The sequence below is a fragment of the Diceros bicornis genome, chromosome 10, assembly GCF_020826845.1.
Source record: "Diceros bicornis minor isolate mBicDic1 chromosome 10, mDicBic1.mat.cur, whole genome shotgun sequence".
Classification (NCBI taxonomy): Eukaryota; Metazoa; Chordata; class Mammalia; order Perissodactyla; family Rhinocerotidae; genus Diceros; species Diceros bicornis.
This window is the reverse complement of record NC_080749.1, coordinates 28,276,564-28,303,205: the sequence shown is the minus strand read 5'-3', so window position 1 is coordinate 28,303,205 and position 26,642 is coordinate 28,276,564. Positions and strand designations below refer to the sequence as shown.

The window sequence follows — 26,642 nt, the reverse complement described above, 5'->3', positions numbered from 1 at the left end:
GAAAAGAGGAGGATACCAAGCTTGAAAGATTAGCATACTTTTACAGGGGACACTGTGACTCCTTTTCATTTCTTTGTCTTAGCAAATGAAACAGAACAAAACCCTTTCTTCCTTGGTGCTTGAAAATAGTCTAACAGGAGACAAAGCCATTTAATGATAAATTGTTGATACCTTTTAAAACAGTTATACTCCAGGTAATACTCAAAGGAGTTATAAGAGTATCTAAACTTCAAGCTAATTTATATAAGTGATACAAATATATAAGCGACTATAAATGATATTCCTGAGTCAGTTTTGCCAGGAGGAGGGTATTGAAGGTCAGACACAGTGCTCAAGGGGACATTATGGACCCATCTAGCAAAGAAAAAGAAGGAAAGGGGCAACTGAGGACGCTGAATCCATACTGATCTGTCCTGGAGTTGTCCTTGTTCAGATCCCACATTTTGCCCCTGTGAGAAATTTCACTACTAAGTTTGTAATTGTCTTTTCATGGTTTCAGGGTTTCATACTCCTTCCAACTTCAACCCAAAGTGTTAACATTAGTAATAAAATCCTGTTATAAATATGGAACTAAAAATTCACTATTTGACAATGCTTAACAAGTGAAAAGCATTCCCCCTGCCCTCCATCTTGTCAAACAGGACAATGACAATAAATTCAGTACTTTGAGTATAAAGGTCTGTTTTCATTCTTATATACCATGTATGTTAGAAATAGTAGACAAGAGGGGACTTCAGATACCTTTAAAAGGGAGGTTGCTGTTCATAAAATAGTATTTCTGTGCAATCTCCAACAACTTTAGCTAAAGAGAAGCATTGTAAGTTTTTTTTTTTTTTTTTTTTGCTAATGGGAATTTGTGGGAGTTAAAAATATGGAATTTTAAGAATTCTTTTTAACTCTTTCTCCTCTACACAAAATATTACCCAGCTGATTTATCTATGGGGTTAAATGCAATATCATTTTAAATATTAAAGGTTCCTATATTTTAGTCTTAAAGATATGCGAAAATATGGCCAAACTATATTATTTTGACCTGTGACCCTTGTTTTAGAGTCTCCGGTTATTGCTTTATGCACATGGCACTCTAATTGCTTCTGTTGGCTCCTCAGGAAACTACAGTAGATCTCTAGAACTATTTTCGGTTAAGAAGAGTTGATATCTAGCATTAATTAAATTCTATTCTAATAACTTTCTCCCTTATGTATCTTTTCCCATAGTTTACTCAGTTAAAACAAAATTGTTTTATCTGCTCCTAACCATAAAAAGCTTGAGAAAAGAAGTCTTTCCAGTGGGAAAAGAATTTGAATAGAAAACATGGACATACGTATATCAGACCAAGGATTAAAAGATGAACATTATACGTGAGGAAACATTATAAGAAGGTTTCACTATATTAGTTTTTCCAAGTCAGTGTTCCAAGCCAGTCTTGGATTATGTGTGAAAAGTAAGAACTCTGTACTGTAACAGGTGCTGGCAGGAAACTCCCATTAAAGCTTACGGAAGTTATGCCTGTAAAGTCCTGGCATCTGAGAAAATTCTCGCATAAGAATGCATTATGCATCAGATTTTTCTCACTAGAAAAACAATACGAGGCTGTGACTACTTAAGAATATTCCCAGTCACTATTTTGTTAACATCATCCCTCAGTGATGACATCTTTGGTGACCTTGTGTTATATATAAAATATATATCAGCCTTCGTTTCAACACTGAGAACGTGCGTTTTCTTCTGTATATAACAATAGAGATGTTGGTCTACCATCTGTCTGTCCTAATCAAAGCATAAACCTGAAAGTTTTTTTTCCTATGCAGTCAATAGACTTAATCATCTACATTCCGAAGATTGGCTCTTCATATGCAACATGGCAAATATTTACTGGAGTTGGGAATACAGTCTATGGAGTATCAGGTAGTAATTAATACAGGTTTTAAATCTGCAGTATTGACTCACGTTGGAAAGCACTAGCATTGTGTGTGATACATAGTGAGTGCTTAATAAATGTCATCTCTATTTTCCTTACATAAATCACCCCATACCTGTATGACCACACCTTCAAAGACTAACGGTATAATTCTTTGAACATAAACTTGCCTACCTTAAAAGGCAACAAATAAAGCCTCTTTCTCTGATCAAGCTCAATTTTCAAGCCTATAAAGTCTAGAAGTTAAACATATTTTTTTTTTTTTACTGACATTTTTACCTGTTGGACACAGCTGAAAAAAATTCTCTTACTTTATTCTATAAATCTACTATTTATAAGGAATTTGATTTAAACCCAACAGGTAATTTGGATTTAAAGCATTTATCAAGTTAAGAACTGAGATAAAAATTTAGACAGTAGTGAGTGTTAGACAAAGCCCACTGAACATGCTTGTGAGCCTGTGTATATCCAGATGTATGTATCTATATCTAGGTTTGCAGCTACACAACGGATTAAATGTTACTAGCTTACATTTGTATATTTATATTTGTAGTTTTCAATATGCTTTTCATATATCAATGAACATATCTTTAGTAAAACGTCCTCAGTTAGGGTAATATAGCTACCTTCCAGAACACACATACACACACACATGTACACGGCAGCACCAACCCAGGCAATCTGCCAAAGTGTGGTTGCTGTGAAAAAAGTTCTGCTTTAGGGCAATAGCAAACTAGCTCACCACCCCACTGCCCTGTCCACTCCTGGCCACATGGTTCTTTGCTGTATCCTTAACTGCCCCTCCTACAGTGAGGGAACATTTCTTCGGACTGTTTTATTGCCAATACATTTTTACTTTGTATGATGAAATGAAACAAGGGACTGGTTTCGTTAGAAGGAGAGGTAAACAGAGCATTAATTAAATTTGCTGATGATACTAAATTGGGAGGAACTGTGGACATCTGTGAAGACAAAAGAATCATACAAATGGACTTAAGGAGTTTAGAAATACGAGCAGGAAATAATAAAATGAGATTCAGCCTTAAATAATGCAAGCTAATACATTTGGGAAAAGATAATCAGAAACATGGCTATTCAGTGGATGGTAGATGCCTGGAAAGTGGGGACGGTGAAAGAGACCTAGGGAGTGATAATGGGAAAAATTATACACAAACTTACAGGGAAGTAGGCACAATGCCTGGAGGTTTATATATGAAAGAACATAATTTTTTGAACCAGAAAGATGATAGTCCTACTCTTATGACACTGGTAGATCTCAAAAGCATCAAATTTGCCTTTAGTTAGTTGACTCTCTCAGGTTTATGGAAAAATTTTAACACTATTTCTTGAGAAGCTGGTTTCTCCCTATTAAGGCTGAGAAAGTCTGTTTTATCTGAAACCTGTCCTGAGCACCAGAGTCATTGCTCTATTTCTGTCCTGTCTTATCCTAATATAGACTCTTGATAATTTGGTATGTCATATACATATAGATATGGGTACAGATATATATCATACTACATTGCCAAAAAAAAAAAAAACCCAAAACTCTTACTTTCATTTTTAAGGTAGTTTCTCGATCTTCTGGATAATATGACTTTATATTATGTTCCAAGATACATTGAATACATTGAATCACTATCTCTCTTAGCAGTTCAATGAATCTTTAGTATATAGGATTCGATTCTCTAAGGATGGATGCATGGTTGGATGGACGAAAAGAAATCTTGGATAATATCCGTCTATTCACCCATTTAACCATCCATCATGAATTGAGCCCTTACCAAATGCCAGCTTTGATGTGCTAAGCCCTGAGAAGACAGAGATGAACCAGACTTAATCCCTAGACTCAAGGCCTCACATTCTAGATGTGGAAACAGATAATGAAACCAGCCATTGAGGTCCCGTGTAATAAGGACTACATCAGGAAAAGCAAAGCTGTGGAGGGAGGGCTTAATAATGTTCAAGAGATCATGGAGGAACAGTTGAAGATATGAGTCAGAGAATATCCCTTGGAGAAGGTGACTCTTGCGCTATGTGTGATAGGATGAACGTGAATTTGGCAGGTGGATGAGTGAGGAGAGGGTCTTTAGGGAGAAGGAACACCACAGTGAAGGAATAGTGGCCTTTGGAAAACTTCATGTAGTTGATATTCCTGGGTCATAGGAAGCAGCTGATGAGGATCTGAAGCTGGACTGTAGACAGAGCTCATATGCATATTCTTTTTAACGGGAATAATTAGTGTGGAATTTTGTTTATCTTGATGGAGAAGAAGAAGCGTTGGAGGGTTCTAAGGAGAGATAACACAATCCCATTTGTATTTAAGAGGGATAACGTTGGCAGCACTGAGAAGGGTGGCCTGGATAGTAATGAGAACAAAGGCAATGATGTCAATTAGGAGGTTTATCTCAAAAGAAATCATGGGAGCCCAATCAAGGGCATAGGAGGTGAAAGGAAGCATCAGATTCAAGAGATAATAAGAAAGTAAAGATCATTAAAACTTGGTGAACGATGCTGTGCATAATGAGAGGGAAAAATTTAAGATGCCCAACATATTTCTTTTTAGGGCAATGGGAAAATAGGTAATGATGCCATTGACTGAATTGGAATAAAGGAGGAGGAATAGTTTTTTGGGGAAAATGATAAATTTAGTTTGAAAAAGTTGAGCTTGAGGTGCCAGAGGAAAATTCAAGAAGGGTTGTTCCTAGATCTCAGGTCTGAGTCTAAGAGATAGCTTGAGGTGTCATTCTCATAAAGGAACTGTCAGAGTCAAGAATGAAATCCAGAGGAAATGCCAGTTTCTTATTCTCCCAAATTCTAGGCCAAACACATGGACTCCAATATTATGCTATGCAATTCAAATAAATGCCAACTGCCTACCTTCAAGACAAAAAGAAAGAAAGCTTACTACAGTGATTACAATGCCATCTGTTAGATGTTCCACTGCTCTGGAAGGAGACTAAAGAGTTAAGTTAGCCTAAATTGTCAAAAATGCAGAACATAACAAGAAGAGTATCATTTTTAAAACAAGAAAAATAATAGTCCTATTTTAGTGACACTGGCGTATTCAGTCTTTATAGAGCTTTTGATAGCATCAGCATAATTTAACTTTTTTCTGCTGGGAAGTAAATTTGGAGAAAATGAAATCAATATCCAATAGTAAAATTGTGTCTGAATTTTGAGTATTGGTATCCTGTCTTCATTAGCTTCAAATTGATAGATCTATATATTGACCATATATTTATTTCAAGTTCTTTAACAGACTCTTTCAACTTAAAAAATTATCATCAAATAAAGATTTCCTGAGATTTACATAGAAGATAAACACTGAATCAAGGAGGTGAGATGTTTACAGGGAAGTAAACTAACACAGAACAGTACCAACATAGTATTCCAAGTTGAATCAAAGAAAAAGATGTGGTGCTCAACTTTCTGTGTGGTTGCTGGACCTGAGTCTATGATTGATCATTCTCAGGCATGTCACCTACTAGTCATAGTTGCCATTCAACTACTTGATTAAAAACAGCAGGCTACTAGTGTTGAAACCATGCCTAATGGGATATGACCTCCTCTGATGAAAATGAGTAGAGAATGGATATTCTACTAGCTGCTAGATGGTGAACTTAAATGGTGTATCCACAAATTGATGAGCACAAAATCTTTAAGGAAATATAACTTCAATTGTTTAGCATAGCTGGGTGTAGATGGAAAAGAGTGATATCATATAGAACAATATAATATACTACCATCGGAAATGGTTTAAAAGGCACGTTTGCAAACCGTGTTATTCTCTGCACATTATGCAGCTGACTCCAACCAACAACAGTTGGTCACTGATCTTTTTAGTTTCAATCACGTGCAGGTATAGTAATGGTGTGCGACTTTCCAATGATGATTTAAGCAATGTTGAACATAATTTGACCATTTAGTCATCATTTATTAAGAATCAATTATGCTCTAGGCATTGTGTGAAAAGTTAAATAATTCCATGATTCCTATATGAAGGAGTACACACTGTACTGGAGGGAATATTTCAAATACTTTTCTTCTATAAGCTGTGCTTTCATCAAGATAAATCTCAGGGCATTCTTATTTCCTTAAAAAGAGTGTGATTTTACATTTTGGGTCTACTGTCTACTGTAATCTGAGAACTCTTCCAGCAGTATCATTTCAGAGCTATTTTGGTTTTGCACAGTTAGTTTTTCTTCTAAAAGTGTCCTTCCCTTGATTTTTTTTTGTTTGATTGTTTTTTTCTGAACTGAAAAAAGGAAATGGCTTGAAAAGTATAAAATTTGAGAAAAACGGATAAAACTAGCAAACAAAAGATTATTTTGAACCCAAGAAAAACATTTCTATCTCCACAGCCTGTTAGTCTATAAGATAACCTCTCACAGAATTTAGAAGAATGTCCAAGACATGAATCTTTTAAGGAGATGAATAAATTACTCTAAAATATCCTATAGAGGAAAATATGTCATATTCAATTATACAGACCAATGCAACCACGTCTTCTGGAATCTGTATGTCTCTTTTATTATGTATGTCGATTAATGATTAATGCTGAAGTTGGACACACTTCATTTGAAAGTGTGAAAATCTTTGGAAAAGATAATTATTTTCTAGATATTTTAAAAGGGAACATTATTCATTAGGAAACACATAAAAGAGTATAATATTTTGGTTTCATTCATAGCTTCCTGAATTAATTTAACACCTTAATTATCATAAATTTTTAAGCTCTAGGTAAATGCCTGTAAAATATAACAAAATATATAAAAATATAAATAATGTAATGTATAGATTCTTGTTCAACCAATACACAACAGATTATTTCACAAAACGGAGTGACATTCTTGTGAAAGTTTTGATAATTTATTTATTAAATTAATTGGTTCAGGGGCCGGCCCCATGGCTTAGCGGTTAAGTGCGCACGCTCTGCAACCGGCGGCCCGGGTTCAGATCCCGGGTGCGCAGGGACGCACTGCTTCTCCAGCCATGCTGAGGCCACGTCCCACGTACAGCAACTAGAAGGATGTGCAACTATGACATACAACTATCTACTGGGGCTTTGGGGAAAAAAAAAAAGGAGGAGGATTGGCAATAGATGTTAGCTCAGAGCCAGTCTTCCTCAGCAAAAAGAGGAGGATTAGCATGGATGTTAGCTCAGGGCTGATCTTCCTCACACACACACACACAAAAAAATCAATTGGTTCACATTATGAGACAAGAATAAAAAAATTTCTAATTAAAAACTAAAAATCCATTTTTAAATCCCAGGGCAACAAATATCTGAGAATCTCTCACTGCCCTATTATTATTATTATTATTATTTGCTCCCGTTTTTTGAAAACCTGAAAGCTTTCCAAATGCAGGGGATTTTTTTTTTTTTCAAATTTTGTAAACATTGCTTCCAGGCTAAAACATCTTGCCAACTTTCAGCCAAGATTATTTTTATGGTTGAACTATTAACTTCTGAATATAGGAGCAATATAACGGAAAAACTCCCAAACCTAGACCTCCCATCAAGTAAATGATACCACTAAAGGATATATTAGGGTACTGCATCTCAACATGTTGAGGTGTTGCATTATTTAAATCCTCCATCCACAATAAGAGGCTCATTTCCTAGGGTATTAATTTTGGCTCTGTTTCCTTCCAACTGACTCCAAGGGAAAAGTATGCTAAGAACCTAAACTTTAGAATGGGGGTGGGAGTGGGGGTGGAGGTTGGAAATTAGACTCAGGCCTTATCTGGGAAGAGACATTATTTATTCTTATGCATTCTGGACTCGAAAGTGTGGGAATATCCGCTGACTGATTTGACCAGAGCCACATTGCTGGATACGTTAGATAGCCTTTCTGGTTGTTGAACTGCACATTTATTCCTACATTAACTTCTGTTATGTTTTAGCTCTCTTTTTGATAATGACTGTTGTGTTGCTAGATGTAGATAAACTCCATTAAATGTCACTAATAAGGACAGTGAATTAATTACTAACCACCACTATTCACAGAATTTGTGAATATTCAATGTAAGTTTGCTGTTCATGGCAAGATTTAACTTACAAGTATTTTCTTGAGCAAGAGTCAATTTCTCTGGAAGAGAGAAGCAGGTATCAGGTAACAATGGCAGAGACAGTAACTGGTTCGATAGTCTGCCTTCTCTTTATTGCAGACCTCACAAGCGTGCCCTTTTACCCACATTTGTTTTCTTAATTGCAAAACACAGCTTTTTTTCTCTCTCTCCACCTTGTCATCTCTGATTTCTTTGGGTTGTCTTTTCCCAGTTTCTCTTTTATACTCTTGCTGGCTGTTTCCTGTTTACTCATTTTTGATTTTGTCTCTCCCTCCAGCCCTGAGTGTGGCTTTCTTACAGACACAGAGGCCCCAGCATGACTACCCCAAAGAGCCAATTCTAACTTGGAGCCAGCACGACACTCTTGCTGTCAGGAAGGTGGCTGTCGTTGGGTTGCATTACAACAAAACACAAAACACCAAAACACCGAGCTGGGCTTAATTTTAACTCAGAAGTAAAAACTAAGGAAAATTCGCTGCAAACTTTCATGGAGCTCCTTTGAGGATCATCTCTATTGTAAACGCATGTGGATGCCTAACTTCAGGCACGAAAAGCAAGCACTTAAAAAAAAAAAAACAACACATAGGTCAGTGCCCTCAGAAACATTTTTGTTCGGTCCACAAATATTCTCTGGGGAAAAAGAAAAAGTGCTTATCTTGAACTCTTAATTTTTTTTGAGCATGTAATTTTTATCAGTTTGTTTTGTTTTTGTTACCTTTTTTTTTTTCACTCACTGCTTATAAAACTAGCAAGCAGAAGTCTCTCTGGAACAAGATAGAATCATAAAAGTTTTCAAGAATCTCGTCACAAACTAAACAGTACAAATTGCACATTCTTCATGGAAGTATCAGCCTTTAGTGCGTGCCTGGATCCAACTATAATAGATTATCCCAAAGTGGGAAAGAATGAACAGTACAAAATTAGCAGAACTGGGAGCAGAGCTTGTCTAGTAAAGGCAATATGATCTGTACTTTAGGGCCTGGGTTCTCTGGCAATGGGAAAAGACTACGTAAAGTTTTATTTTTGCAAGTGAACACTTAGTGGGATCTTAAGTGGCAGACTGGTGCACTGAATTGAGTATCAGGAAAATGTTATTAACAAGGATAATGCTTGGTATGTGTTATCATAATAGCTATACAACAATCATGCCTGTTATTTATATAACAAATACATACATGTGCAAACCTTATCTATTATGCAAATGCAACATGTATAGTAAACATCCACGTATTTATGTATATTCCATGTTCTGAATTTTTATGTGTCAGATAAGTATATTCCCAATTAGGCATATAACAATCTCTCCTTATGATGTTAACAAATATGTCCAAATAAATATTGAAAAAATTAGAGAAATAGACTTCATTTATAATGTCACAGGCTTGTTAAAGTGACATTCTCTCAAATTTCATGTAACAGCAGAGGAATGACCAAAAAGAAACAGTGAAGGTATAGTAATAATTTTAGCCATTCTTTTTCCAAGTTGCTATAATCTACCCAAAGATAACTAATTGTTCAAAGTAAACATTCCACTCCAACCACAAAAGGAATCCATTACACAAACATATAATTCACAGTCATTTTTAGTGGGTTGTAAACAGTTTGGAATGAGCATAAAATGGGACAAAAATCAAAGTGAGCATTTTGAAATGAAAAAGTGTTTGCTACAAAAGGTCAGTCCCTTTGCTTGGCAAACTATGTAGAAAAGCCTGGGAAAATGCTGATCACACAAGCAATGAAGGAATTTTAAAGCCAACAGCCTCCTTGTTTCTTTAAACAGACATCGGAACCTATAACTGGATCCTGTCAAACAAGCGACAGCAAAAAAATATAACAGCTGCTAAGAAGTCAAGTTGAGAGATAAAGTTTTCGAGGCTAAGGACCTTCTCAGAAGTAGACTAAAGGTCTTTCTTAAATCTTTTAGCAAGGTTATGGATCCCAGGGTGGCTTTTAGGCACCGAGTCAAATATGTAACTTTGTGTATCGTTCTTGTCATAGTATTTTGTGTTCCAGAAAAAAGAAAAAGAGGACAAACTTGTTGATTAGTATCTGCTGATGCATTCTGCAAAGCAGCTTATAGCTGGAATCATCAAATTTGGAAGACCCAGTATCACTTATTTTTAGTTGTGATTTTAAAAAACGACATAACATTTACTATCTTAACCATTTTTAAGGGTACAGTTAAGAAGTATTAAGGACATTTACATTGTTGTGCAACAGATCTCTAGGTATCATTTTAATGTTGTTAAATAGTTTGGCGGCATATTAAGAGAATGGGGAATCATGGAGGAAGAATGAGTTGTTAAACTATATTCCAAAGGATGAATGCCAATCCAAATGAAAATAAATGTTTTTTTTTTTTTGTTAAACCCATCCTGTTTTCTTACAAACAAAAATATATTGGATGCATAAAAATACGTTTAGGGTAGAAATATGCTCATTCATTTAGTTAACTCCATTATTATATAAAAGAAGTCTTCTGCAATGGTTGATATTATTGGGTAGAAAAAGGATTGGTTTACCATTCAAGGGATGTCTTTTTGGGTATCTCACACCAAGGGATTTTTTATATTGCATTGTCACAATGTGTCAATAAAATAACCTGGGAAATAAGACCAAATTAAACTTCTCCTGGTCATAACAGGAGGCTAAAACCAGACAAGTATGCATTCATTATTCAATGTTTATTATGTCATTTAAAAAAATGTTTAAAGAAAAATTGTATATATTTAAGATATAGAACATGATGATTTGATATGATTACTATAGTCAAGCTAATTAATGTATCATTTCCACACATAGCTACCAACTTTTTTGTGATGATGAGATCACGTATAATCTATTCTCTTAACGTATTTCCAGTATTCAATACAGTATTATAATTATAGTCATCATGCCTGTCTACATTAGATATTTAGACTTATTTATCCTAAGTAACTGCAACTTTATGCCCTTTGACCAACATCTCCCCATTTCCCTCACTCCCTATTGTGTTATTTTAAGCAGGCAAACTTCCTCTACCTTTTAAAAAATTATTATTGTAATGGGTATTCTCTTTTCCGGTATCTGTTCTTTTCTTTCATAGCACTTATCACAGTTTGGGTTTTTTGTGTGTGTCTTTTTGTCTAATTTATATCTTCTCTATGTTCTCTGTTAGTAGTAGGGGGAATGAAACATAGTAAGCTCTACATAGTTACTTGTTGCACAAATGCAACAAACATTTAGTGTCTGTTACTTCATTCAACCAAAATTTATTGAGTGCTTACACTGTGTCACATACTGTGTACAGCTCTTTCTAAACCATCACAAAGAGAAGTCAGTCAGTTACATAGTTTGATAAAAAGAACTATGGATTAAGGTCTTAATACTAATTACATCAGTTTACACTATATACGCTTTGTTTAGTTCATATCTTCTAGGCCCTTGTCTCTAAGAAATACAAGTGGCCCTACTTTTAAGTAAGCAATTTCTGCACACTTTTGAGGTCATTATAAACTACACAAAGTATTCTATAAAGCAGTGAAAAATGGACTTCTCACTGTTTAGATCTACATACCACCAGCATGTCACAATGCCTCCCTCTATATGCTTGTTCCCCCAGACCTCAAAAAAAAGTGTCAAATGACCTCATGCTTCTGGTCAGTTTACCACATGTATTGAGCATTAGCTGAAGAATGATTCAATACTTTTGCAGCTTGCTTTGGAAGAAGAAACATAAGTTGAGTTTTTCATTGGCTACTTACAATATGGTCATATACAAGGTCTGCAAGCGTAAAGACAAGGGAGAATGAACCAGTTTTCCCTCCAATTTTGTGTATCTTTTCTAGGCTGAGCAGACAATGTCAGAAACCACAAAAATAACTTTAATCTAGTTATAATAGTTGGTAAGGAGGAGAATGCTCTGGTGGTTTAGCGGAATAAAGGAAACCAAATCAAGATAAGGAAACACACTAAACAAGTTATTCGCTAAATTGGTTTACATTCAGCTCACTAATAGATTTTCTTCTAGGTATGTCCAAGAGACTCAAAATTTAAAATGTAACTAATACCGCCTTACCAGGCATGAATAAAGAATGCATCTTGTATGGCTAGAATTTCCCTGGGGAGACTACAAGTGCATGAGCAAATTGGTTCTGCCAAGTGCAAATAACTAAATGAATGAATGAATGAATGAATGGATGGGTGGATGGATGAATGGATGAATGAATTAATAAATGGTGAGATCTGTCTTCCTGACATTGTTTCATTTGGAATACAACGTGTAAGAAGCATTTAAAAAAAATACAACTACAGTTTGCAAATGATTTTTTTTAAGGTAGGGGGAAATAATCTTAAGAAAATAAGAGAGAAAGGAAACAAATCTTTTTTGTAACAGCCAACGTCCTGCTGTAGTGAGTATTGAGGTCACTTTCCTAAAACTGTGAGAGTAAACACACAGTTTTCATTAAATGTGCTTTTCCCATAACAGGTCTGTAAGCATTTCCCGTGACTCTGCAGTTGAGCATCTTGGCTGGAAGAGGATCTGGCCATTAGAAGGAGGGATCTAGATATGCTGAGTTCCAGCATTGCAGAGAGACTTGGCACCTTTATATGCTACTTCCCAATACCAACCCCAGCATTAAATGTGATCAGAAGCCTGCATAAACATTGGATTTAGATTCACATAAATTATTTCTGTCCTAAGGTGCTTTATGCCAGAATTTAGTAAAAACGACACTTTGAGTAAATAGAATTGTCATATGAGTGTAAGAATATTAATCCAACAAAATGATCATAGAAAAATATAATCAAAAGTACACACTTGTAAATCTCGCAATGATGTGAAAGGTTTGCCCTGTGCCTCTGAATTTTTATCGAACATTTCCATAGAGTTCCTGAGAGCTGACACTGCCAAAATGCTTTGAATTATCAGTTGCTTTGTGGAATTGTAGTCTTTGAGTTTCATTAAAACGCTTAAGAATTATTTTAATAATCATATGTGTGATTAGTGTCTGTTTAGCGCTGGATCTACAAATTCATTTTAAGAGTATACATTGGAAAAATGAAATATAATGTCAGATATGATTGCTCCTGTCGGCAAAAACATTGTCTTATTTTATTAAAAATTGCCAACAAAATGCTAGGAACAAAAGATACAGTTTCTATTTATAGACACGTTCTACTCTACAATATTATGGTATCTGCACCCCATGAGGCTGTATCTAGCAGAGTTTTCAATTTGTCTAGTGTATGTACATAAAAAGAGAAGTATAGAGCCCTTTTCTATATGTGTACACATCTTATTATGTACAGCTTCCCCTAAAGTCCTGTTTGGATTTTTGCTCTAATATAAGTGTTCACACCACCTGTACTGAGTATTTCTAGGTGAATGAAGATATCCTGAAAATGATGATAACTTAGCTATTGGCAATAATAACATTATAACATTCTCAGTGATCCATTTTGGCTTGAAGTACTTATTAAATAATATTTATTCCTAAAATACGTACTGATAAAGTTAAATGAGATTGCAACATGCAATAAAAACACAGTTCTCTCTAAACTCCAGTTGACTCTTCTTCTCACAGATACTTCTCCTTATGTTCATTCTGCTTTTACTGTTTTCCTCTCTCTCTCTGAACCTTCAGCTCTTCTCTCTGACGTGTTGATGTGCTTTCCCCAAAGCCACTCTCTTCATCGACTTTCCCTACCCACACGTCCCCTTCTTGTTATTCTCTCATTCCCTACTGATATGGGAATAATAGGATCCCAGGGCTGTCCTTATAGTATAATTAAAGTATGAATTTCCAGGAGTTGGAAATTGCAGACCATTTTTATTATGCTTCTATAATAAAGCCAGGTAACATTGAGAGAATTAAAATGGTTTTTCCTAGCAGATAACTTGGTAAAGATTTTTTCCCCTTGGGTCTATTGTTTTAAGAAACTGGGAGCTGAAAATGGGAATAGACTCACCAATTCTTTTTCTGAAAACATCTCTATCTTTTACATGATATATATCCCCCTAGATCCTGGGAATATGTTGTAAACTTGTAACAGATGGTGATGAAGCTTCACATTTTTATACAATACATTTTTTGAGATTCTGCATCTACTGGATGTATCTTCCAGGGAAAATGACCTTGAATGAATAAAGTCATAGACTGGAAGAAAAACACCCCAAAGATAGACTAACATAGAAATGATGAGTCAATTGGGTTTCGTTTTGTTCCCCTTAGAAAGATGAAATAATTTTAGATGAAAAATAGAATGTCAAAATATAGGAATCAAAGGTCGTCTTAACACCAGAGGTGTGTCTGTTAATTGTTCCAGGAAAACCAGTTAGCCAGATTCTATACTGAACAGAAACGTGAGGAAGATGGAATATTATTGTTTGCAAGTAGGGATGCTATTTGCTTTACTTGGTTAATGTTGGGGGCTTACCAAAAATTGTTCTGGCACAACATCTCCCAGCATGAATGTTAGGAGGGTTCTAACACTGTGAGTGATGATATTTTATGAATGTTTTATCACTGGCTTGAAAACAAAAAGTTTGCAATTGAACCAACAATATGGCAGACAGACAAAATATTAAAAAAAAAAAAAAAAAGAGCATTAGAGAGACTTACTGATGGCCCTATTGTAAAAATAAACTGAAGTTAATAAGAAAATGATCCTCTTAACCGATTAACCAAAGTCAAGTTTTAATTGCATGGCTTCCCAGACAACTCAAGTGATACTGTTAACTTGAGCATTGGTTATTTAGAGGCTGCAGTAATGGGAGAAATTGCTTTATATTCAGTTACCCACCTCTTTTTTCGACAGCTTCAATGCATTGCTTTACAAACCGTGGAACTGTGGAATTTTCACGTTCACACACTGTGTGCAGATGAGAGCCAAAAATTTGATCTGCAAAAGAAACAAAGATGAGCTTCATTAAAATCCAAGCTTGCGTTGTTCTTTAATTTGATTCTGTTTCCATATCCAGTGCATGCTGAAATCTGCATCTTGCATAGGAATCGATTTTTTGCTTTAATTCCAGAGTGTCTACTGCAGACATACAAAGACCATAACTCCCTCCCATATGGAACAGGACTCTGGCCCCAGAGAAAGAAAACTAACACTCTGCCATCGATTAGGCAGGGATGACTGAGTAAGTTATAGTCTCTCTGGGCTTAACTTTGTTGTCTATAAAAAAAATGACAAGGAATTAAGAAAACTTCTATAAAATAAGTAATCTTAGCAAATTGGTGTCTGGAGTGTTTTAGAAGAAATTTATCAATAATCATCAAAATTATGATTTTATCAGTATATTTAGGAGATTCATTCTGTGGTTCAATGCAATTTGAAGAGGTAATTTCCAAGAGACTTACTTGGAGGTGAATTTCTCAATATTTCTGCTGCTTTGAATGCCCTTCCTCTTCTCTAACCTAAGTATCTCCTTTCCTTTGGGCTCAGCTCAGATGACACTTTTCCCACAAACTCCTTCCTTCCTATCTCAGCTTTGTGTCTCCTGTAACATAAGTTCTTTGGAATACTAGTTCCTTAGGATGTTAATAGGTGATTTGGGAAAAGGGCCTGTGATCAAAATAGTTTAGCAACATTGGGTTAAACAATGTTAAACAGGTTTCTTTCCTGTGTATTTATTTTTAGACACTGTGATACACCAATGTGCACTGGGAATCTCCACGAGGGGCTGGAGCATGCACTATTTCCCAAGCTTTTGGGGTAAGATCCTTTTATTTGAAAGTGTCTCTCTCCAGACTACTGTTTTTAAGAACACACTCTGTGAAATCCTAGCCTAGCCCTCTTATTTGGAACATAATTTATGCTACCTTGCACTGTGTATTTATATTTATAATATATGGGATGTATTTTCGCAAAGCAGATTCTGAATGCCTGCATCACCTATGTGTTCTTATCGTCACCAGTGCTTACAGCCCATAGGTTCACCCACAGATTTTTTTTATTGTGATAAAATAAACATGACATAAAATTTATCATTTTAACCATCTTTATGTGTACAGTTCAGTGGCATTAAGTACATGCACATTGTTGTGTAATCATCACCACTACCCACTTCCAGAACTTTTGTAAACAGCGAAGATGTTTATTACTGATAATGAAACAAATATTTAGTACATTCAAGGACTTCCCATCTTGCTCAGAATGAAACCCAATTCCCTAACGCAAGTTCTAAGGCAGTACATGACCTGACCTTCCACTCATTAACTGATTTCATTTGCTTCTCTCTCCTTTCTCTCCCTCATTACTTGCCTGTAGCTACTCTGTCCACATTGCTGATTCTTGTCCACACCAAGCACACTTCTGCCTCAGGGACTTTGCATTTACTATTTCCTCTGCATGGAACTCTATTGCCCTAGGTCTTTAATCAAATGTCACCTTCTGCTTGTAGCCTTCCCTACGCTTTTTAAAAAAATGGCGACCACTGCCAACAGGAACTCTCCATGCCACTTTCCTGCCATACTTTTCCTAGAGAACTTATCACTACCTGACATATTGGACTGAGGTGTTTACTGGTTAGTTGCTTCCCTTGCTTAGAATGCAAAACCCAGGAGAGTAAGGACTATGTCTATTTCCTTTATGGCTGGATCCTCAGTAACTAGACAATGTTTGACATACACAAAAAGTTCAATAAACATTTATTGAATGATCGACTGCAAGAGTTCATCTGAATCATCAGTGGAGGTCTTCAATAAATTTGAAAAAACATTTGTAGAAAAGTAGGGAGAAAAATATAAAATGCAGCATAATAAAATGCTCAATGATATCTTATTACAAAGGGGGAGTCAAAACGGAGTGTGGTCAGACCTCAAGGAAGTCACGATTTTCATCCATTTCTTTGAAAAGGTGACGGCTTGAACTGGGGACAACCTAGCAAGGAGGGAAATAATTCAGGATACAGCACTAATGATAATGTACTCCAGTATGGAAACGTGCACTTCCATCTGAGAGACAGAAAGAAAATAAGTTCGAAACACACCAACATAGTGTAGAGAAGCAGGAAACAATCACAAGTATTTGCTTTGACTACTTGATCAAGTAACGAAGATATGTTCCAAAGCAGTGAGCCACCACTATAAGAAAGAGTGACATAAAATATTATTTACGAAAAAGGACTCAGAACTTCAGGTCAAATAATTTAAACTGGCCAGGGATTATAGTCAGGAAGAATTGCTACAAGCACAAAACCCTTTAATAGAAATCACAATTCAAGTCAATTTCACAAATATTTATTGAGTATCTTCTATCTTTGTAGCAACGAGGTAGACATATTTGGTCGTAAAAAAGAAACCAAGATGTTTATAATCTTGTAAGGGCTAATAGAAGTATTCAAATAATATACAAAACAGAATATAGCAGGTGCCCTAAAATGTACTGAATGCCAAGAAAGATGTCCTATAGCATAGGTCTTTTAGTGACATTGAGTGCAGTTGTGTTGTGTGTGTGTGTGAAAGAGAGAGAAAGTTTGTGAGATGGGGGTCATTCAAGAAAAATAGATTCCTGAGTAAAGTGGATATTAAAATGTGGAGAATCTTTTTTTTTTGTTTTGCTGGGCAGATACAGGAAGATAGAGATGAAGACATTCTAGGACATTTACTTTTTCATTCATTCAGTTATTTGCAAGAGAAAATCCTGCACATCTGCTCTGTGTCAGGAGCTAGGAAAGGCACCAGTAATACAATAACCAAGACTCATTGCCTGCACTCGGAAAGTTCCTTGTCCAGTGGGGGCAGCATATAAGTAAACAGGTAAGAACACTTCACCGTGAAAAATACTGTAACTGGGGAAGCAGAGATGCAGTGGGAGGGTGTGGTGGGGCATCAGACCACTGTTGAGCGCCCATAGAAGACTTCCCAGAGAAGAATGGAATCCTCAAGAATAAGTAAGACTTAACTTGGAGAGGTAAGAGGGGCCAAAAGGGCATTTGGGGAAGATGGAGGAGAGGTAACAAACACATCGGTGATGGGCAGAGCATAGGAACAATGGGACGTGCTGAGGGAAATGTTCACTCTTTCTTATTTAGAGAAATTGATGTATTAAGCTTTAAAAGGAAATGAAGATTGTGTTACAAAGGGTCTTAAACATTGTCATGTAGATTAAATTATTTGAGAGTAGGCAGATACCATTGATTTCTTATACATATGCTATTCCCCTCCCAACTTCTTTCTTGTTTTTAGAGTCCACTCATAAGACAAAACCTGAAAATGTTCTGTATGGAATTGTGCCGCCCTTGAAGCTTTGGGTGATTAGATAGTTATAGTCAGTGAAATGTAAGGGGAAGTGATTTGGGAAGCTACAAGAGAAGAATTTCTTATCTGATAAAAGAAGATAAGTATATGAAGACACTCATTCTTTTTTTCTTTCTGCTTTGAACATCATTGTGCCATCATATGATGCTTGGAGCTACTGCAGCAATCTTGTCACCACGAGGCAACAAGCTTACAAACAAAAGCTAACATGATTTAACAAAAAACTATAAAAAATCTGAGATCTCCATGACATTGTTGAACTTCTAAACCAATCCTAAAACACTTTCTCTAGACTTCTTGATGTAAGGGATAATATAAGTAATTTTTTCTTTTTTGTGAGGAAGATCAGCCCTGAGCTAACATCCACGCCAATCCTCCTCTTTTTTTTTTTTTTTTTTTTTTGCTGAGGAATACTGGCCCTGAGCTAACATCCGTGCCGATCTTCCTCCACTTTATGTGAGACACCACCACAGCATGGCCTGACAAGTGGTATATCGGTGCGCACCCGGGATCTGAACCCAGGCCACCAGCAGCGGAGCGTGCGCACTTAACCACTACGCCATGGGGCCGGCCCTCAATATAAGTTATTTTTAATTGGGTATTCTATCACCTGCAACCAAAAGGTTCATAACCAAATGGGCGGCACAGATCATAGGGAAGATTGCACACAAGGAGCTTAGCTAAGAGGTTAATGTGGTTGCCTAGGAAAGACGTTATGAAGCCCAGAATCAGGATAGAGGTGTGGTAAACTTAATCATTGTTCACAATTCTTCTCATCTTCCCTGAATTAGATTTATACACTCACCTCCTTTGCCACGTGACTGTGTGGCAAAACTCACTAGAGTGGACAATATTTATTTTCCCCATTTCATTGATGTTGGGTTTGGCCATATGACTTGCTTTGGACAATCTAGTGTGTAGAAATGACAATGTGTCAGTTCCAGACTGAGGCCTTATGACGTATTTTGAATTTCTGGTTGCTCTGCTATTGCCAAGACAAGAGCTTCCCTGGGTAGCTGCTGCCCCCTCAGTCTGGGCTCTAGAATAAATGCATACAGCACAGAACTGAGGCCAACCATCCATGAGAAGACAAGTCAAGCAGAGCTGTTCAGTCAAACCTGCTCTAGACTACCTGACCCACAGACATGGGCGAAATAAATGCATCTTGCTGTATGTCGCTGAAATTTTGTGTTTGTTTGTTATGCAGCAATAACTTACTGACAAAAATGATAACAGGGGTCCAGGTTTTTGATGATCTAAACTATGCTATGAGAATTAAAACAAAGAGAGTTGACACGACACAGAAACTGAAACTGGGAAGCAAATAGAAAAAGAAAATAATTCTAAATTTGATAAGAATGTGGAATTTTGCATCAGTTTAAATTTAACCCTAAGGAGGAATTTCAAAGGAAATTGCTCTCATCTTAAAATTTGAACTCTTTATGCCTTACCTAATATTATGGCACCTCTTATTCTCTATTCTCTCCAGATCAATTCAGTTCTATCGAATTCAATTAAGTGAATATTTCGTGAGCACCTACCATTTGCTGGGCATTGTAAAGAATGCAAAGATTGATTTATTCATTCAGTAACTATATATTAAATGCCCACCCAAAGCCAGACACTGTGCTCCAGCCTGAAAGTGCAATGATGCATGATGCACAAGCTCCTACAAACTTTTGTTGCTGTTGTTGTTGTTAGTGCTGTCAAGTCAGTTCCTACTCCTAGTGACTCTGTCTACAGCAGAGCAGAACCCTGCCTGGTCTTTGTGCACCATCCTCTCACCTTCCAGCACAATATTCATAGGGTTTTCATGGCCAATTTTTTTGGAAGTGGGTGGCCAGGTCCTTCTTCCTAGTCTCTCTTAGTCTGGAAGCTCCACTGAAACTTGTCCACCGTGGGTGACTCTGCTGGTATTTGAAATACCAGTGGCATAGCTTTGAGCATCACAGCAACACAGCGCCATAGTATAGCTGACAGACAGGTGATTCGGTTCCCTGACCGAGAAAAAACCTGGGCCACGGTGGTGAGAACATCAAATCTTAACCAATAGACCACAAGGACTGGCACTCCTACAGTGTAGGAAGAAAGAATAACTCTCACAGACAGTTACAATACAATGTGATTAGTGCTATTGCAAAGGTGTGTAATAATAATAGTGAAGATTTATTTTGCACTTACACTAAGCCAGGCAGGGTTCAAAGTACTTTATATATTCTAACATTTAATCTTTAGACCAATCCTCAACCCTGTGGTGGTAGATACTATTATCATCCTGATTTACAGAAGAGGAAACTGAGGCAGAAAGATATGGAGTCATTTGTCCATACTTACAAAGCATCAGGTTCTAGGGAAAAAAAAAAGAAAGATAAGGACCTGAACTAAACAATGGAGAGAAGGCGTGATTCAGTGGGATTTGTTAGCTGGATGCAGGAGGCGAGCAACCCACCAGGCAAAGAAGACTTCCAAATTTCTTGCCTGGTTGAAGGGACTAAGATGCAGAAACCTGAGGGCTTGGAGAAGAATAGAGAGACTGCTATTTAGAAGTTAGGATGAGCAATTTCAGATGCAGCAGAATGGTGATGGGAAACAAAGGGGAAAAGTTCTCATTGGATTTGGCAATTCAGAGGCTATTGTTACCATGAGGAAAATGGCTTTAGTAGAAGAATAAAACTGAAAAGCTAATGTTTGTGGTCAAGATTTGAAGAGAAGGTGAGGAAGTAGAGAGAGCAAACAGACTCCTTTTTTAAAAGTTTAGTGGTGGGAATTAATTAATTGTAAGGGAAGATGAGACTTGGGGAAGGATTTTGAGTTGGGGTAGAGAGGAGAGAATTTCAACTGCAGGGTATTTTCGATTGGCATCATGCTCTGGAGGGGGTGAGGGGCACTGCTGACTATTTTCGGTTCTTACAATGCTGGAGGTGGGGGAGGTGCATTACTGCCACTTACTGGGTGGTTCAGGCAAGTGCAGGCAATCCCTCACAGGGAAAACCATCCCTTCCTGACTGCCAACAGTGCTCCGGTGAGAAAAGATCCCAGATATATTGAGCTTCATTAGATAGAAGGGAGCTGTTTGCTTTCACTAGTTGCCAGAAAAGCCACACATTTTCTTCTCACTTTGATCCTCTCTTTAAACTGGCTGTACTCGCTCAAGAAGGTGTGGCTCATAAGGTAAGGACTTAGCCCTCCAGGTCAACCTGATTAAATCAAAGGTCGTTATGTGGCCCAAGTTGGACCAGTACGAGTCTCCTTCCAAAAAATATAGAATTGGAATACTACAGACTGAAGTAGTTAGCCCCAAGCATTTGAATTGTAAGGCTGCCTAGACTCAGACATGGGGGCCAAGGGGCAGCCATTTGGGGAGACGGCCATGTGCAATGAGTGAGTTTGCACAGGAACTAATTTGCAGAGAGAGGTGAATGAAACAGATACATCTCAGCTCCTCATTTTCTGATGCCTATCTCCAGGCACCATATATCCTTGCCATGGGGTGCATTAGAAATTAGAGTGAATTTCTGTTTAATACAACCAAATAAACTTGACTAGAACAGAGACATAGCATTGTCCAGAAGGTTTCAAGAGAGGGCTTACAATCACAATAGAAAAGGCAACACTTGGCAAAATAGCTCAATGAGATCCACTGTTACAGATGACACTCATTAGGAAGAGTATGGCGGACGTCTATTGGTTTTGCTCGCCCTGCCACTGTTCTCCTGTCCTCTGGTAAGAGCACCCTGATTTTCCTTTGGGGATGATACCTTTCTCTTTTTGCTGTCATTTGTTTTGAGTAGCGCTGACCTCACCACTCCAGCTCCAGGGATAGACATGCATTTCATCTTCCTGGCCACAGTAATTGGTTCAGACATGAACATATAGCCCAAGTGGAATTGGTCAAGTAAATCCTGAGGCTTTTTCTAGTGCTACTGGGCAAGAAGAGCCCTCTTTCTATAGGAGTTGGTAGACTATGAAGGTATGAGTCTAAACCTCCTGAAGTTATGTTCCACCTTCTGGGAAGATATTCCGGAGAATTAAGCCAATAGAGTGGAAAACAGAGCTGAGTGATGGAGGAGATAAAGGTTTGATAGCATTTTGTGCCCCTAGATCTGGTCCTACCTAAAGCTATCCTTGTCCTTTGGACTTTTCAATTAAGTAGTCCAATAAATTCCATTCTTATTTGTGCAGTCTGGACAAGTTTATATCAATTACAACTGAAAAAAATCTTGACTATAACGTTAACCTTCAACATAAAATGGTGTATTGTATAATTTAGAGGAGATGAGGATGCACATGAAATAACTTTGCAAAGTAAAAAGTGCTATTCAAAGAAATAAAATCACAGAGATTTCACTAAAATGTCATTGTCAAATTTAAGGGCTGTTGTAGGATTGCCACCCATCTGTAAATCTGATACAGTCCAGAGTTTGGCACATCAAGGAAGACCATTCAATGATGGGAATGTGTTTGAACCACAGAACCTTCCATCTTAAAATAGTGTAAGGAACGAGGGAGGGAGAGAGAAGGTATTCTGTTCTCTTGGCAAGCGTTAACGAATTAGCTTTTGCCCCCTAAACTTCCATGCCTGTTGTCCTGGCACAACAGTAAGGATTATTTCTGCTTTCTCCTTCCTTATGGTATTCCAAAAAGGGAGCAGTCCCAGAACCCTGAGCTCCTGACTCCCCACCTATATTCCCATCTGTGGGCTCACTGGTAATCCTTTCTTCCTCTCTTAACAACTTTTTGTATTTAGAAAACACCTCTTGCTAGGAGTGCCAATATTTTTGGAATGTTCTGCAAATGCCTATGGCCTTGGCTAGTGTGATCATTATGTCTTCGTTCTACTGCTTCAGCGCTTATACCAGGGTGGCAGCCAACACATTGGTTGGAGAAAATCCATTTTCTGCAATTTTTCTTTGAAAGCATCTTTTGGTGAGAAAAACAAATAGACCTTCCACATGACTGCACTTATAAATCATGTTGTTTACATAATGAATTAGAGTTTAACCAGAGAATGGTGGTTTTTAATCTTCAAGCTCTCAAACTTTTGACCGATTTAGTTAGTTCATCAGCATAACCAGGTTAAGTCTCCCAGATTACAAATTAGTTTCATTCTCCCTCATCTCTGCTATATATTTTTTGACAAATTATAGAAAGAACACCCAGTAATGGGATCTTTGTCAGCTAGATTCCAAATGAATCAAAACTATGAGGAAAACTACTCAATAGAGGCAGTTAAATGTTCAAATAATGTGACGGTGTTATCATCATTTACCCAGGGAGACAGTCTCCACATGCTGTTCAAAATGATGTTATTCTGCTTTCAGGACAGAGGGCCATTGCAGCTACTCTAATAAATTTTAAAAAGGAAAAACAGCACCTAAAACTACACATACATGAAGATACAGGCGGGAACAGAAAACAATAACAACGAACTGACCTCCTCAGCCACACACACACACATCAGACAATTTTTTTGGTTGTGAGGTTTTTGACTGCAATAGAAGAAAACTCACTGTGGCTATCTTAAGCAAAGAAAAATTTATTTTAATGATTTTGAGGAATGGGAGTGGGAGAGAACTCAGAGAATTTACCGGGAAGTCACAATAATTTATTACTCGCCCAAAGAAATTACTGGAGGCTGGGAGACCAGTCTTGGAGGTATTTAAAAACCAAGTTGCTTAGGAGATCCATGAAATAAGAAGCAGGAAATACAGCAAGTGTCTTGGAACTCTGACAGCTGGGTCACCATGCTAATTTCATTGCCACCCCCACCACCATCACTGTCATAATGACTTCTATTCATCAATTGATCAAGATTTGAAGTTCCTATCAAGGATGTCCAGTTGGTTGAGATTATGTTAAAAAAAACAGGTTGAGAAAAGAAAAAAACATAGCCTTCGTAGCTACCATTGTAGTATTCACTTGGAATTTTTCTCCCTCCAGAATACCACACACACGGCCAGATCATTTCCCAATAGGTTGCTCTAAGGGAGGGGCAGTGGACACTGGAGGACGCAAATAATATTCTCAACATGGGTAATTTCAGCAATTTAACTGAATTCATCTTTTGATCTTAAACTGTAAGTGACATTGGTTTTCCTTTTAAGAGTAGGTTTCCAGACCAAATCTTTCAGATTGCTTATGAAGGAGTCCTGTTTCTACTCTTTTATATTTTCTCTGCTTCCATCCTCACCACGTCCTCTTCTTCTCCTTTAAAATATTCACCCTATGATCCTCCATCATATAACTTTCCCATAACTTTATTGAGAATTTTTAGAGAAATGAGTGATTTAAGTAAGTACTATAGTTTACTGATGGCTTATGTCTTTGAATTAAGATGCAGAAAAATATGCATAATGCTCAAACACTACTGAATTTCATCTATCTTAGGTGCTTCAGAATGTACTGCATGGTCTTAATATGCCTCAGAGATTTGATGAAAAATATCAGCTACTGCTTTTTGGTACCTTAGGTATCAAAAATTGGGCTGATTCTCTGCTGAATCTCTAACATAACACTGGAAGTAAATCTCTCTCATTGCCTTGTTTACTTGTGATTTTTTTTCTCATAAGAGGCAAGTACAGGAAAAGCTTAATTATTTTAACTTTTAAGTAGTTTGGAATCTAAATAAATAGGAATTCTAAATATATACACTTCTGTGTATAGTTTCCCCCCACATGTTTACTCATATTTTTGTATCTCATCTAACCTAACAGATTTTAAAGTCCCTGGTGGGTAATGATAGTGTCTGTTCTGGAAAGACCGGCCTGGAGGAGATTTGTCTTGACTCTGTGGAGAAGATCTCCCCAAACAAGGGCAGGCTGTGGTTTGCAGCTTCCAATTGAAGTTGGGCAGTCAGCAGCAGGGGGAGCATCCTTTGACAAGAGCAGCCCAAAAATGAGTTTCAGGAACAGGCCAGCTGCCATCCAGACGGTATAGCAGAGTTCTTCCACAGCCCTTTCCATTTTTTTTAATTCTTCCCTTTTCAAGCTTCCAGCAGTCTCCACCTTTCACAATTTCACCCTCAACTGCAAACAACACTTCCATGAAGTACCCTTTGGACCCTTCTTTTAGCTTCCAAATTCTCATGGAAATAGATCTTAACTCAGTTTTGGTCCATTTAATGCAATGGACATTTTGGTGAGTTTACCAGCCAAGAAGAAATTTCTGTCTTAAATAAAGAGTTTATTAACCCAAATGGAACAATGAGTACAAAATTTTTCTATATGCATTTACTCTAGGCAGCAATTTTGTCCTATATTTCTCCTTCCCTCTGTTTACCCAAAGTAGCACAACACACAAATACACATATACACACACACACACACTCTCCCACACATGTGTGTGCACAGAATCACAACAGTATAGAGAATGGTTTAACTAAGCGAATATTTCACGCATTTTTGTATTCATCCATTCAGTCTATCTATCCCTGAGTATTTTTCAATGACTGCTGGGGATGGAATAATGAATAGAACAATCTCTCTCTTCACACAGCCTATGTAAATGGGGAAAGCAAACACACAGACACATTAATATATAATATAATGTCAGATAGTAATAGGTGCTGTGAGAAAATAAAGCAAGGTGGGGAGATAGAGCGCTAGTGGGAGGCGTTGTCAGGGAAGACATCTCTGAGGCAACGGCATTAAGCAGAGCAGTGAAAAGAAGTCAAAAGAAGTGAAGGTGTGCGCCATGCCAATACATAGGGAGAGCGTTCAATCAGAGGAGCAGCAAGTGCATAAGGCTGTGGGATTACGTGGGTGCGCTGAGGAGCAGCAAGGCCTGTGTGGCTGGGGGAAAGTGACGAACAGGAAGTATGGTTGAAGATGAAACTGAAAAGGTAGCCCGGGGGCCAAAGCAGGTAGGACCCTATAGGTCACAGGAAGGACATTAGATATTGTTTTAAGTATAATTTCATTCTAAGTAATCAGAGATTATTGAGCAGGGGAGTGACATAATATGATTTGTTTTTAAATGATCCTTCTAGTTGCCATGTGGAGACTATATGTAAGAGAGTCAAGAAAAGAAGAAGAGAGGCCAGTTAGAGAGCTGGTGAAATATTCCAGGGAGGGATGATGGTGCTTAGATAAGGGAGATAACAGTAGAAGGGACTAAAAGTGGTTAAATTTAGAATATATTTTTAAGGTGGGATTTGATGATGAGAGTAGAAGAGACAGAGTAGAATGGAGGGTGACTCCAGCTGGCAAATGACAGTGATATTTCCTAAGGAAGAGAACTGTGGGAGCAGGGAATCAAGGTTGCTCTAGGTAAGTGTGAGATGTCTGTCAAACATCCAAGGAGATGTCACATAGACATTTGAATATGCAAGTCTGGAGTTTCGAGAGTCTGGAGCTTGAAACTGAAGTTTTAAGTGAATAGTGCCTAGTAGTCTGAGATGG

General features: G+C 37.3%; 1 protein-coding gene across 2 annotated transcripts in view; it reads right to left on the bottom strand.

Annotated features, from left to right (window-relative positions):
* The window catches only part of ARHGAP15 (Rho GTPase activating protein 15), a 588,967-nt gene that overhangs the window by 203,402 nt on the left and 358,923 nt on the right, over window positions 1–26,642 (bottom strand). For both annotated transcript variants that reach the window (XM_058548899.1, XM_058548898.1), the window contains one exon: window positions 14,780–14,878. In XM_058548899.1, the coding sequence (XP_058404882.1) occupies window positions 14,780–14,878 (99 nt within the window). The remainder of the gene's footprint in view (window positions 1–14,779; window positions 14,879–26,642) is intronic.